General features: G+C 40.9%; 1 protein-coding gene across 1 annotated transcript; it reads right to left on the reverse strand.

Moving 5' to 3' along the window:
* RPF2 (ribosome production factor 2 homolog) lies at positions 1–14,157 on the reverse strand. The gene is made up of 10 exons (XM_074580939.1): positions 13,967–14,157; positions 12,612–12,744; positions 11,732–11,769; positions 10,577–10,616; positions 9,025–9,106; positions 8,854–8,930; positions 7,047–7,146; positions 2,545–2,647; positions 1,418–1,562; positions 1–1,063 (listed from the first exon to the last, which is right to left on the reverse strand). Exons 1-10 carry the CDS (start codon positions 13,987–13,989, stop codon positions 884–886), a joined length of 921 nt encoding a protein of 306 aa, XP_074437040.1. The 5' UTR covers positions 13,990–14,157; the 3' UTR covers positions 1–883.
* Positions 14,158–14,810: the final 653 nt, after the last annotated feature.

The raw sequence follows: 14,810 nt of genomic DNA on the forward strand, positions 1-14,810 counted from the left end.
AAAAAAAAAAAGCAAGTTTTTTTAAAATATGTTCCAAAATATAGACCACCACACCAAAGTCTCACTAAGCTCTTAAACTCTCATCCCCTTTACCCAAGTCTTTAACTGAATCTTGACTAACTCACGAGCACAAACTTAGGAGGAAAGCAGGGTAAGAAGACTGGTACCTTCCATGGTTGCTTCACATACTTCCATTCTGGGCACAAATCAAGCATCAAAGATTGAAATTCAAACTGTAAAGGTTTCATTTATGCCTAAAGCAAACATCAGGTACTTTGCTACCACGGTGATGGATACAGTAAAAGCACCTTAATCACTCCGGATTCTGCAAGTGTAACGAAGCAGGGCTTGGTGCAACAGTTAAAACCATAGTCTGGCATCAGGCACATATTGTTGAGTTCACACTTTAGAAAATGGTTTAGAGTTTATTGAGTACTGCAGCTGTGCAAAAACTGGAATACATAAACAATAAATTAACAGAGTAGTTGCATTGTGTATATTATGCATATACACTACTCTGGTCCTGCATAGAATTTATAAGATGAGCTGACTGATCAAGGGTTCCCAACATAGGAGCCATAAAACTGTTCGGGAAACGAGTCACCTGCTTGACTAGCATATGTTTCCCAACACCAAGAGAACAAATACTCAGCTTCAGAAAACTAAGAAAGTTATATCCCATTTTTTATTTTAAATAACCGAGTTCCATGTTAAAGCTCAATACCCCCATGTTTCCTTTAAAATGACAAATCATTAAAAAGATTTTTTTTATATATAAAACTAAAGCTAACATCAGCTGAATCTTTTATGTCTGACATATTTATATTACAATATATATACTAAATTTGCAGGTACAAAGAGTTTGCAAAGCTGTTCCAGACTATCAACCTGATTTTGACTTTTTGGGACTAGCCCCACCATCTTCAGCTGACTTCTCTGCTGGCCTCTTTTTTAACCCTTTCATTTTCCGTGTCTGCAGTTTACTGAGATCTTGCTTCTGCATGTGGATTCGACCATACGTTGTACCAAACACATCATGGGAGATATTCTTTTTCTTCTTCGGCTGTAAGGGAAGAAAAACATTAGTATTTCTGAGTAGAGAGCGGCATGAGCTCTGGTAAGAAGCCAGGTATCTGGTCTTGCCATCACCACGTTTCACCAGTAATTAAACTACCAAATCAAGTGCCCAAAAGCAAGGTCACATACATTGCTTAGAGCTTAAGATTCGTTCTGTTCTTATACACTACCAGAGGAGAGTTTGTGTGCCAGCTGATCACCACAAAAGTGCTGTGGCCACAGGAATATCAGTTGGCCTATATAAAAGTAAACTTTGGTTGAATATACAATAATTAATACTTCAGCTTTTGCTCTTCTTCACAGATAGATTTGGAAGTAATACACTTTCCAAGGTACGTACCTTCAGGGCTTTTGGTTGTTTTAAAGACAGCTTATAAAGGTCATCTGAAGCTAAATGTGTTCTCCTCATAACCAGATCTAATGAAGGTCCCATCTCTTCCAGTTCAATTCTTGGTATTTTACAGCCAGATTTCTTCAAAAGCACCCTGGAAGGGAAAAGCGCCCAAAATAACAACATTGTCCTCTATGATAAAGATCTATCCGTCTTCCTAAACGGCAGGCTCAATCCTGTAGTTTGGAAAACTATTAGAAACAATTGCTACTGCTAACTTTATTATTGAGAAAGATGTCTGCCAATAACAATTTACAATATACTAAATCTCTTCCATCACAATTTGAACACACCCAAAATATAACCTGGCTAAGGTCACTTTTTTTTTTTTAATGAGACTAGCATTATCAGTTAAAACTCAGTCCTAGTACCCTGAAAGCCATATCACTCCTCAGATTCAAAATAGTGCCCTGGGTATTAATAGACGTGAAAAATATTTACTACCGTTTACAGCAAAATACTTTCGGCACTACCCGAGAAAGTTTTTTGTTTGTTTGTTTTGAAGAACAAGACTGATAAAAATGATTTTGTTATAAGAGAAATCAAAACTGCGTGGAACACAAGCTATGAACGCTCACAGCCTGCTAAGGCAAGGCCGTGAACTGTGAGGGTGAACACCAATGCAGCAAGAAAGATTGTCTCGTCCTGCCTTTTCCTGTTTTCCCTTGTGTAGCACTGGCTGCAGCTTCCACCTGTCATGCTCTGACAAATACCTAAGTGAAGAGAGTCCTAGAAATCAGCGTGAGAACAGACTAAATCTATGAAGTCTAAGACAGTACTTGGAATTCACCAAGTTAATTCGCGCCACCTTATTAATCCAAGCATATGAAGGAGCAATCCTCCTCGCTAGAAGGGGGAGCTCAACAAAGAGAGGAGAAGCAGGTTTAGGACTTATGTGTTTTCCTTCTGCTGTACAAGTTACTCTGTGTTATGCTGGAATGCCTCTACGTGTTACGTGTTTTTAAACAGAGCAAACTATTGCTCAAGCCAGTTCAATTATGCAACTACAGGCTACATTTGGGGAAAAGTTGATAAGTGTACCAAAAAGCAAACAAATAGATAAAACACATACTCACTTATAGCTTCGCATGTAAATTTTCCCATCTAGAGCCGTGAAATGCAGAACGTACTCTAAACCAGCCAGACGAATACTGGGCACACTAGGACCTCTGAAGAAATCTGAAATGATATTTAAAAAGAATAAAAGCCAAGTTTCCTGTCTGAAAAAAAAAATAAATCAAACCAACAGATGACTATAACAAATTGGTTTATTTCATAATGGACCGGCATCACATCACTGAAGTGAACTCCTTGCCCATACAGATATTTTTATTGCATCTAACTAAGCAAGGCTATACATGGGATTGCTCTAGAAAAGCCAAATCCATAAGTTTATGGGAATCTCATTAAATAGCCGCTACCTAAAACTGTGGCCCTGCAAAAACATGGGAGTCAAACTTAACATGACACGTGTTAGCTCCTGCACTGGTGAAACCAAATGTGTGTAGAAATCCTGACAGGAACACAGTGACTTCCCAGAGATAATATGGTAGCAATACAGACACTACCTAAAAATAAGTGCCTGGAGAAGAGCAAATGTATTTTCAGAGCAGTAATTTCGTTTTATTAAGCTATTTGAGATAATTGCATTGCCTGTTCTTATAGATATTCATCTCTATAGTCAGAAAAATGAAATGTATATTATTCTGTGTTTAGGCCAGTTCATGCTCAGCTAAACATAGATCAATACAGAGAAGCCATTACTTCTGATATCTGTTTAAAGACATCATTCCGCAAACTGGTACTTAAGATTCTTAATCAGAGCCAGATTTGGATGAATGCAAAGAAGGATCGAAACCCATACAAAATGGAATGAAACTGTATCTCGTCTACTCTTACCTACATTTTCTCTCACTGACTTGGGGAAGAAATTTAAATATATTTTTCTTTCACACTTCCCCCACAACAAACCACTGCTGTCCTTTAGGTAAACCAGTACTCGTCATTACAATTAATGTTTTCTCTATTTAATAAGCAATGCATAACTACAAAAATAAGACACTTAAACACTTGCTTAGTTTGCAAAGAGAACACTGAAATACAGGTTAAATACAAAATGAGCCATCCCTAACGAGGTTCCTATATCAGGCTATGAAAAAAAATACTGTGCAATCAGAGAGCTTGCAGTAAGCAGAGCAATCTGTCCAACATATGCAGAGGGTGGAGAAAGAATGTGACCTTGACGGAGGGAACAAGGTGTGCTAATAAACATGACAGGGCAACACTGAAACATAGGAGAACTGCTAACACATGCAAAACACATCAGTCTTTTCTGTTCTGTCCCATTTTCAGATCCCTCAGCTAGTTGTCTTTTCCTGCACTACCTTTTTCAAGAGTATCAGCACCGGAGTGACATCCAAAACAAAGTCTTGCTGGCAGATACCAACTGGAGCGTAGCCAGAAAGTGTCCTTGGTCAATTAAATATTCTCTCTCCTCCTCTTGCGGGTTGAGCTTGTAGTTAGAGGAAAAGTTGCAAATAAAATATTTTGTTTCTGGCATATATTTTCTCTTCCACTAGTTCTCTGTGGGTACACAAGCTTACGTTTACAGTGGTTTTATTGGCGACATCTCCCTTTCGTATTTTCCTGTGGCATCATACATCTTTTTACCCACAGGATGGTCTCTTCCAAACAAACGCAGGTGGTCAGGAATTTCTGTTTCCTGGCAATGCTGAACAGCTGCAGAAGCCTTATGCTTCAGTATACCTTGAAAGTTTTTTTAATGTACTCTTAATTTACAACTTTTGCTTTGCTTGGACTAGAGACTTGCCTTCTCCTTTCTTTCCATTTCTAGTTCTTTCTCCCCTTGTGCTCAACACATTTCGAGAACTTCTGATTTACTTTTTCCTGCAGAGAGCTTCACAGGATCTTTCCATTTCCAGATTAAATTCCCAAATTATTTTGGAACATGAGCCTACGCACTTCTTTTTGCATCAATTCATATCCAAAAGCTGGTAACACTGTAACCTATGTAGCTCTGGTTAGCATTAGAAGAGTTTAAACTGCATCGCAGGCACTTCCAAGCCATCCCCTTTCTCACACAGAAGGAACCCACAAATCTTTGAGACTCTCCAAAAAAAATCTGTGTGAGGAAGGCAATATGAAGAACAAGCTGACGGTCAATCTAAAACTGTGGAGGTCTCCTGGAAAGCAACATTTTAGAAAGCGTATAAGCAAGTCATGTAGCACCTAGCCATTTTTTAAGATGAAACGGGTGTGCAATAACAGAACTAGCAAGCAGGGAGTGTTGTAAGAGATGAAACATTTTATAAATACAAGCATAAGAAGTTATTAGAATTTCATGAACTGCATTCCAAGAACTTACATCATAAATCAATTCCTACACTACCACGTCAGTATGCAACGCAAACCAAAAGAGAATGGCATGTCTTTGCCTTCCAGGTCTCTGAAGAAAAACGCAGCTGCCATTTATTTCTCCTAAATAACTTCTTGCACTTCACAATTTAAGCAGGCTACAGGGTTTGGTTACCATGAAGACAATAACTCACCCCTGCCTTTAATTTTACTAAGACACTTCTGTAAGATGATATTCCAAACATGCACAAACCCTTTTGATACCACAAAGGCAAATGAGGGTTGGTTGTTCACCAGCATCGCTGGCATCACACTGCTTTGGCAACAAGAAGCTGTTAGCGATCTAACATTCCCCCTGGGATCCCAACAATACTGCTACAGTAACAAAATATTTGCTCTTGTTGTTATAAAGACATTTTTCTATCTTTCTTAGCAATAGAGTGGTGGCTTAAAAGCACTATCTTTTGCAGGAACAGAAAGAATCAGCTCTTGCCTATCAGTTAAGGGCAATTTTGAAGCAGCTCAAACTATTACCACAATGATTTTAATTTGCTAGTGATACCTTCAAGCCTTTACACTCCTTAACCTTCCCCTTTGTCTATTGTTTTGCATCTAGGTATTTCATAGAAGCCATCAGAACATTAAGACCTGGAGTTCTTGGACTATATTCAAGAAGAAAGATTGGGTGTCAATTTGAGTACATTTGACTGCAGAGTCATTAAAGGCAAATACATAAGAGAGGAGAAAGGACAGATGAACATCAAAAGAAAGAGGGCAGGAAAGACTAGGTAGTTATTTGGCAACTATCTAATGATGCATGTCTTCCATTTAAGGTATCAAGCTGTTTGATCATGAGGTGCACGAGCACATCTGGATGCCAATCACCAACAACGTGCAGATGCCTGAGCACGATACACTTCAGAAAATAATGCACCTTCTTCCCGCAGTGTAAATATTCATTAACAGTGACGCAGACAGGAGGTATGAAAACTCACTTATCTTTGTATTCAATATTCACCCACCTTCAAACGTTTATAGGCACAGTTACTAGCCTTTCATCTATCCCCAAGAACCAGTCAGCTGTAGTGAGAGGATGCAAATTTTCTCCTCCCATGCCCCCTTTTCAGTCTCATTCCAGATAAAGCATCTCGCTTTAAGGAATTATAAGACTACGAGGAAAAATCTCACCTCATTTCTAAGGTGCGTTTCTAAAGAGCAATCATTTATCAGTGCCTAGAAAAAAGAGCCCAACCAACATTTATTTTATATGAAAGGAAGATCTTGCAAAGCTGTAAGATTATGAATCCAAGAATGGAAATGAAAGAACAAGACTGGTCTTACTGGGCTGGTTTCAGTATTTTACCAGAGCTTAAGAAAAAAAGAAAAGTGATCTACTTTTAGGAAACCTACTAAAAAGAAAAACACCACCACCCTACTTACTGGATCTAGTTCTATACACGTTTTTTAAGTGTCAAGAGACACGATACCATATGACTTCTATATCCCAAAAAGCTACCCTAAGAAAAGTATAATCATTTTTTTGTAATTCCCTAGAAAAAAAATAAACTACAACGTGCTTTATCTTCCAGAGCTTCCAACCCTGAGATAGTAAGAAACTTTATGCCAGTGTGTTTACTAAGCTCCAAGCCTGTCTTGAGGTTACGACATGGCTATTATCTACAGCTCATTTTTACTGCACATGTTCTTTCCAAATACTCTAATCAATGGCGCTTTTGTTAGAACTGGTCAAATTTCCAACAGAAAATGCTTTCATTATAAAAACACAAGCTCAATTATACTGATTCAACTTTTTTCTAAGCAAAAATATCCCACTTTCTGAACTTAATCCACTGATTTCAAATTAGATACTTCAAAAATATTATTTGATTATAAAAGTGATGATGCAGTACAATTACAAGGTAAAGACTTTTCAAAAAGTGTCAGAATTTTCCCACAATCAAAATAATGAATTTTAGTGAACGCAAAATTTCAACTTCATAGTCTTTTAGGCTAGTCTTTCCCCCCCCCCCAAAAGTCATGATGATTCCTTAATTTCATGTGACATGAAATTTACAAGTGCCTGTGCTCATTTTCTTTCTGTGCTGAACATAGGCAAACACTTATTGACAAACCCGCATTTCCCAACAGATCGTATTACTACAGATTTATGCAATCCTACTGCTCAAATAATCAAAATACTGACCAATAAGAAGGCTCTTCAGTCTTCTGTATTCTTCATTTACATCAAACATGTCACCAGCAAATATCAGCATAGGTTTTGTTCCTTCAGGACATTTACTATTCTGTGGAATAAGAATTCAAAAAGAGAACAAAAATTCAGACCGTGTCAGGGAACGTATTATGGACTTAATAGGTGGTTACCCATTCAACACTGAATGAAAAAATTCTTGTGACCTGTGATCAATATGGACAGTATAGACACTTTCTTTCAATGAACACCACTGTATGCGTATGGAAGGACTTTGTTTTTTGGCCAAATACAATACTTGACTACAGTTTCCCTGCTATAAAGAGTGTTATAAAGACACACCTTTATAAAAGGTAGTTTATTCAATGCAGGCACACAGCGGGATTGAGTGCACCCTCAGCAAGTCTGCTGATGACACCAAGCTGTGTGGCGTGGTGAACATGCTGGAGGGAAGGGATGCCATCTAGAGGGACCTGGACAGGCTTGAGAAGTGGGGCCATGCAAACCTCATGAAGTTCAACCAGGCCAAGTGCAGGGTCCTGTATCTGGGTCGGGGCAATCCCAAGCACAGATACAGGCTGGGTAGAGAATGGATTTGGAACAGCCCTGAGGAGAAGGACTTGGGGGTGTTGGTGGATGAGAACCTCCACATGAGCCGACAATGTGCGTCTGCAGCCCAGAAAGCCAACTGCATGCTGGGCTGCATCAAAGGAAGTGTGGCCAGCAAGTCAAGGGTGATGATTTTGCCCCTCTATTCCGCTCTCATGAAACCCCACCTGGAGTACTGCATCCAGCTCTGGAGCCCTCAGCACAAGAAGGACATTGACCTGTTGGAGCAAGTCCAGAGGAGGGCCACAAAGATGATGAGTGGGCTGGAGCACCTCTGCTATGAGGACAGGCTGAGAGAGTTGGGGTTGTTCAGCCTGGAGAAGAGAAGGCTCCAGGGAGACCTTATAGCAGCCTTCCAGTACCTAAAGGGGGCCTACAGGAAAGCTGGGGAGGGACTCTCGATCAGGGAGTGTAGCGATAACATGAGGGGTAATGGTTTTAAACTTGAAAGACGGGAGATTTAGACTAGATACTAGGAAAATATTAGGGGGTGAAACTAGATGATCTTTAAGGTCCCCTCCAATCCAAACCATTCTGTGATTCTCTATCCTTCTAGACTTTCCTGACAATTTACACAGTGATGAAAATGGGGACCATAAAAATTCATTATTTTTTCAGTGTACGAATTGCTTGATACAAAAGTACAAACATATGAAATATGTTTTAGCCTTGCCAAAATGGGCCATAAAAGGTGAATTTTCTCCAGGTTTAAATAATCAAGATGTTAGCTCCCTGTCTGAATTAAGTATAGTTCCCTGAAAACTGGCATTTATGTGCTACTGAAAGCTAAAGAAAGTTTCAGAATCATCTCAGTCCGCAAAGCGACCCTCTTTGGTTATAATTTGGGAAAAGGGATTTCAGTTTCAAAAGCCTATGCCAGTTTATATAGGAACCTCCCATGAGCAGAAACTAAGGAATTTGTAACTCTAAAAATGAAAATATTAGGAATAAACCAAGACTGAAAAAAGAATTTGCAAAGAAAGTTGCAAGTTTGCTCAAAACAACCAAAAGCAAATAAAAAGCAGAGCATGAAAATAACATTCTGGGGTACACAAATTAGCAATCCTCATTTACCACATTAAACACTTTTTCAAACAACTCCTGCCCTTACTTCAAAGCACACAAAAAGCCAATGCACCAAAAAAAACCCACCAGTAGATGTCACTGAAATACTGAAGCAGCAATTCCTTACCTTCACATCTTTTAGGGATACAAATTTCTCAACGCCTAGCTCAATCATGTCTAGGACATGATAGTCAAACATGCGGCCTGTGACAATGACAAAAAAGAAAATCCAGCTATTTAAATATTAATTGAAAACTATATGTTTCATCCAAATAAAAACCCAAATGAGACATACTACCTATTATCAGGTTGTTAGGCCGCTTCTTGTTATGAGAGCCAAATAGGAACAAAGAACAATCTGATTTCTTGGAAAAAAATTCCTACAATCAAGGAAAAGAATAAAACTCATGAGTTCCAGTTTGTTGTGTTTAAAATATTTGGCAAAGGTATATGTCACAAACACGTGAGTTTAGGAGATGCTTAATGAGAAGAGCAACTGCACTTACCAGAATAGTTTTGAGCACGTCCAGGTCTATGTAAGCTAAAATTGACAGCTGGATTCAAGGTTCAAATAATAATTCATTTCTTTTTTTTATTTCCCAATGCAGTGTTAAAGATCATGCCAGGCAATTTTTTCTTGCCATTTTCTCTTGCCATTTTCATTATTCCTCATTATTTGTTCAACTACTTCTCCTTCCATACCTTTCTAGTCTCCGATTATTCGTTGACACTGTTCTCAATGACCCAGCCCCATTGTTTTGAGGTTACAAGAATTAAAATTCCATGTAGGACCCCCTTTTAAAATATCAGAATGATTTTAGGTGCCTTGTTTTCCCAGAAATTATCAGAAGTTTAAACCAGTGGTCAGCTGACGATCAGCTCGTTCCTATATGACTGTGAAATTAAGTCATGCGGCTATGGGATTGCAAGAGGTTTAGTTTCAGCAAATAATGTCACAAATCTTTCCTCGCTGCCTACAGTAAGTTTTCCATTCCATTCAAGGTATTTTAGGGCTGGCTGTGTCACTGCGCTTCGTGCCAAGAACAGAAGAGAGGCACAGAACACAACTCCTCAGCATCAGTATTAATGCAGACTAAGTAACATTCTACATCGGTGTATTTATGCTGCAAACACAATGATTTTTTTGTTCCTAACACATTAAAAATGCTTTACCTCAACTGTCTAAACAGCAACTCCTCTAGCACTTGCTACTGGCTGCCTTCACTTTTTAATAAAGGATCCTTAATCCACATTTAACTGAAATTGCGCAATTTTCTGATGGTTCTTGAGTCAATGTTGGAACAGAACTCTCAGCAACGATCTCACGCCTGCACAGCTGATGCGCATGTTTGCACGTGGTACCCTGCTGGGCTTTTCTTCCTCTATTCAGACACAAGGAAGAGTCCCAGAAAGCTATGACCCGCCCCCCCATTTAATTATTTTAACCTATGAATTCACCAAATTGAAAACAAGTTGTTCATAAGCTATGGCACTTTAAAGAACTGACTTTTAGAAAACCAAAATAAAATGCTTTATTTTTCCTTTCATATCACTGTGACTTATAACAGTGGTAGAGACTCCTAAATTCACCTGTCAGTTTACAGAAACATGCATTTACGGTAAAGACAAAGTCCTCAAAACATGACAATTCCGTCTTGCAGCCAGAGGGAAAAAATGCCTACTGACACCATAAGTCTAGACATAGTCCTACCTTCAACTTACCCAAACTCCCTATAAACTTTGTTTCTCATCTAGTTCCTCACAGAGTAATAGAAAATTACTCTCCAATAAAGTTCTTCATGACTTCAAGGCTGTAAAACGTCATAAGAGAAGACGTGGTTTATACTTACCAATGATGTTTGATCCTCAAAAGGCCTGGTAATATTTTTCCTGAGGGGAAGGAAAAAAAAAAAGATTAAAAAAGAGACAGGCCCAGACAAGCACTTCTAATTAGTTCTCTGGTAACATTCAGATTCTGCATTCTACTGTAAACTCCAGCATTAGAGGTTCAGTTTTAGTTCAAACCATAAGCCACGTCAATACTGCCAGGAGTTCCTTAGTGCCACCGTTGCCATTTTAAGTACTTTCCTCCATGTTTCCCGTCTCCTGGGGCCTGACTTCCAGACACCACCACCAGTGACACTTCATAAATGACTGCCTTTGCTTGTTCATCCAACGTTAAAGGTAGCTATTACAATTAATGTCTCTGCACTACATCCATACAGGATACTGGGTTCCCACTTTGAGCAAGACGTACCTATCGTCATTATCTGTAACTCAAATTTGTAGGAATTTGGATAGAAGAACTCCAGCCTACCCAGCGGACACAGAACCTCACTAGCTGTTTGCACAGATCAGTCAGAGAAGCCGACTGTTCAAGCCTGCTGAATCCCGCTCCTTAACACTCAGCACAGAACTGGGCTCACACCGACATCGATCACATGTAGCTTTTTTCCAGTCTACTGAAATTTATGATGAATCTCAGACACCTCCTGCAACCCTGTCCATTGTTTGAGCCCCCATGCCAGACAGCATCTCTAGTCATGCTTTAAAATCACAGAATCAGAATTGCCTAGGTTGGAAGGGACATTTCAGATCATCTAGTCCAACCATCAACCTAACTCTGACAAAAAAACATCACTAAATCACATCTCTAAGCACTATGTCTACCCATCTTTGACTCAACCACTTCCCTGGGCAGCCTGTTCCAATGCTTAATAACCCTTTCAGTGTAAAAACTTTTCCTAATATCCAGTCTAAACCTCCCCTGGTGCAACTTGAGGCCGTTTCCTCTTGTCCTGTCGCCTGTTCCTTTGGCAAAGAGACCGATCCCCACCACTCTACATCCTCCTTTCAGGTAGTCATAGAGGGCGATAAGGTCTCCCCTCATCCTCCTCTTCTCCAGGCTAAACAACCCCAGCTCCCTCAGCCACTCCTCATAAGACTTTGTTACCAAACACTGTCTTGTCAGAAGCCTTAAAAGATATCAAAGCGAGACCACTTACTTTTTATACAGTACAGCAAAAGGCTTCTTCACAGCATACTGCAAAAGACAGAGTTAAACACGTGTTATCCCTAACACATTTAAGTACACAGCACTGTTTTCTAGAACCCAACCACTTACATGATCACATGAAATACAGTAATTGTTTGTGCACGTCAACCTAGAAAAGAAGTCCCTTCAAAAGGTCTGCTCACAATAATGCCCTTCAAGTTAGTAGTACTAACCTTGGTTCAAAATTAATTGCAGAAGTACTTATTTCTAGGCACTGATAAATATCAAAGTAACTGAGAAACAGCTGAAATCAAAGCCATGTAACGGAATTGCTCTGCTTTTAGTGGCATGAGGAAAAACAGGGAGTGAACAACAAGCTGATTATCATCGGCATAAGACGGCAAGAAAACAACAAAGCAAGGAAAGGAAAGAGTGCAGGAACAGCTGTAATATTTTCAGGTATGGAGTTAGGATACGAGATTGTTAAGTTTAAGTCTTGGGAGAGGCTGAAAGCTCCATATCAACACACATAAGCAGTTTAAAGGATTCTGGGATATGACTTCAGCTGTGTGATCCAGTACCTAATTCTCTTGTTTTCAAATGGACTTGAAACACTTCACCTTACCTACTGGACAACCATGGGAAAAAAAAAAGTTCATTAAGAGAATGAGCTTAAAACTTCTGGCAAAGAAGAAATTGGAAGAGAATAATCTCCATCAATGGGTAAATAATGACACCTTTGGAATTCCGGTCAAGGAATGGGGAGTATGAAAACATTGCTTTTGCAGCAGAGAATATGCAAATTGTAAGAAAAAGAGAAAGAAAGGTACTCTTGGCATGGCTCAAAAGGTTATATAATTAAAGGTTGCATACTACATCCAACAACTTACAATGTCTTTAAGCACTTCAGTCACCGTTAAGTTTGCATTTCCTCCTTTTATGAGCATAGCATTTTTCGTATTTTCTTTAAGTTTGGGTTCTCTCTTCTCAAGAAATCTTTTTGCTCTCTTAGTTTTAGGCTTTCTGTAACAATAAAATAACAGTTAAAAACTTAAAATTGGTAACAACACCCTACACCGCAGAAAACAGTTTAAACAAAACAAGAATTGGAACAAGTTGCGTTCAAGTAACATTTCTCAGTTACTCAAACTAATCCCAACCTGCAGAATTGCAGTCAATGCCAAAAGCCCAGTCTTGGATGAATGTGTTTTACTGCCACTCCTCTTCCTCTCTGTCCCCCCACACACTAGCAAAGGTGATTTTACACTCTTGGGCTTTTCAGTTTCTGCTAATTTAGAGCTTAAGCCACACCAGAATTCCCACAGACTACTGACAGGCTGAAAGCTTCCCTCACACCAGCTCCTTCCCCAAGTCGGAGACTTGCATATGAGAAGGAAAACAAAGTTCCATCAATAGCATCTGAAAGGAAAGCTCGAGTACGGTGCATCTGTTGGCACCAACCAGAGAGCAGCACCCTGCATTATTTAGGTGAAACACACCAGCCTTACAGGGGCATGGAGCTTATATAAATTAATAAGCACACAGCTCAAGAATCCCAGAATAGTAAAGGTTGGAAGGGACCCCTGGAGATCATCTAGTCCAACCCCCCTGCCAGAGCAGGGTCACCCAGAGCAGGTTGCACAGGAACGCATCCAGGCGGGTTTGGAATGTCTCCAGAGACGGAGACTCCACCACCTCTCTGGGCAGCCTGTGCCAGTGCTCTGCCACCCTCAAAGGAAAGAAGTTTTTCTTCATGTCGAGACGGAATTTCCCGTGTTCCAGCTTGCGCCCGTTGCCCCTTGTCCTGTCACCAGGCACCACTGAGGAGAACAATATTTCTCCACTAGATGAACATAAAGCTTTTAATGCCTTCTCCGTGAAGCACTGTATTTATTTTCTTTTTTAACAAACAAACAAACAAACCAACAAACAAACAACAGCCCCGCACAGGTACTTCCAACCACAGCCGAAGACGGTTTTCTCGAACAGAACCACGCAAAATCCAGCGCCAGCCGGTCCCTTTCAAGTCACCGACTGCGTAAGGGCGCTCTCGCCAGCAATAAAACGCCGCCGGCGCCCCTTTCATCCTCCTTCCCGCCCGTTTTCCGTGGGCCTTTTCTCCCTGCCGGCCTTCCCGCCGGAAACCCTCCCCAAACCGCCGCCGCCCCGGGCCCAGCTCACGCTCCCCGGCGCCCGGGGAAGCCCCGACCGGCCCCGCCGCCCGCCTTGGCCCCGCCGCACTCACACCACCCGGTCCAGCGCGTCCATGGCTGCCCGGCCGCCTCACGCGCGCGCCTCACGTTGCCAGCGTCAGGCAAACATCATCCGGTACGTCACATCCGCCGCGTGGGGCGGGGAGGGAGGGAGGCAGGCGCTGGTTGGGCGTTTTTCCACGCCGCTTTCCCGGGCCTCAGTGACGAGTGCCCGCTACGCAGCGGCTGGAAATTAGTTAATACCGCTAATGATAAATACTGATGCAGTTACGCAACCGAACGTAACGGCAGCGACGGCCGGTCAGCTCCTTTCTGAGCTTTTCGCTTACCCCGGTGCATCGGGGACCACATTAACGTGGTGCAGCTAAAGCGGGCCCTTTTTAAGCCCCGTTTCCCCCAAAATTTACTTATTCGGGAAGACCGATGGAACTGCTGTGACTGGAGAACGCGGCCATACACGCAATAGAAACCAAATACCAAAGATGTTATTTTTGCCTACAATGCCTGATGCGGTAACATCACTTCTAACATCACCATCTGTTCTTCATTGAAAAACCTGCGGTTGGGTGGTGGGAGTTAAACTTGCTCAAGTTGTTGCATTATACCTTAAGTTCGCCGTTTGATTGCCACTTGAAAACCAAAGGTACGAGAAAGGCAAAATACCCAGCGAAATCGCGCCTGGTGGAAGCCTGCTTTGTCGCTGAATCTTTTCTGAAGTAGTTGCGAGGTTTTTTTTAATCTTTTTTTTCTTTTAAGTGCTGACAGTGAAAACGAATGCTGATTTTATCAGTAGGCTGAACACCGAGTACACCAGTAGCTGTCACACACAGAAAACGTGCTTAATAGCAGTCGGGGGCAGGGGGTCTGGTGTCCCGG

The sequence above is a fragment of the Larus michahellis genome, chromosome 3 (assembly GCF_964199755.1).
Source record: "Larus michahellis chromosome 3, bLarMic1.1, whole genome shotgun sequence".
Classification (NCBI taxonomy): Eukaryota; Metazoa; Chordata; class Aves; order Charadriiformes; family Laridae; genus Larus; species Larus michahellis.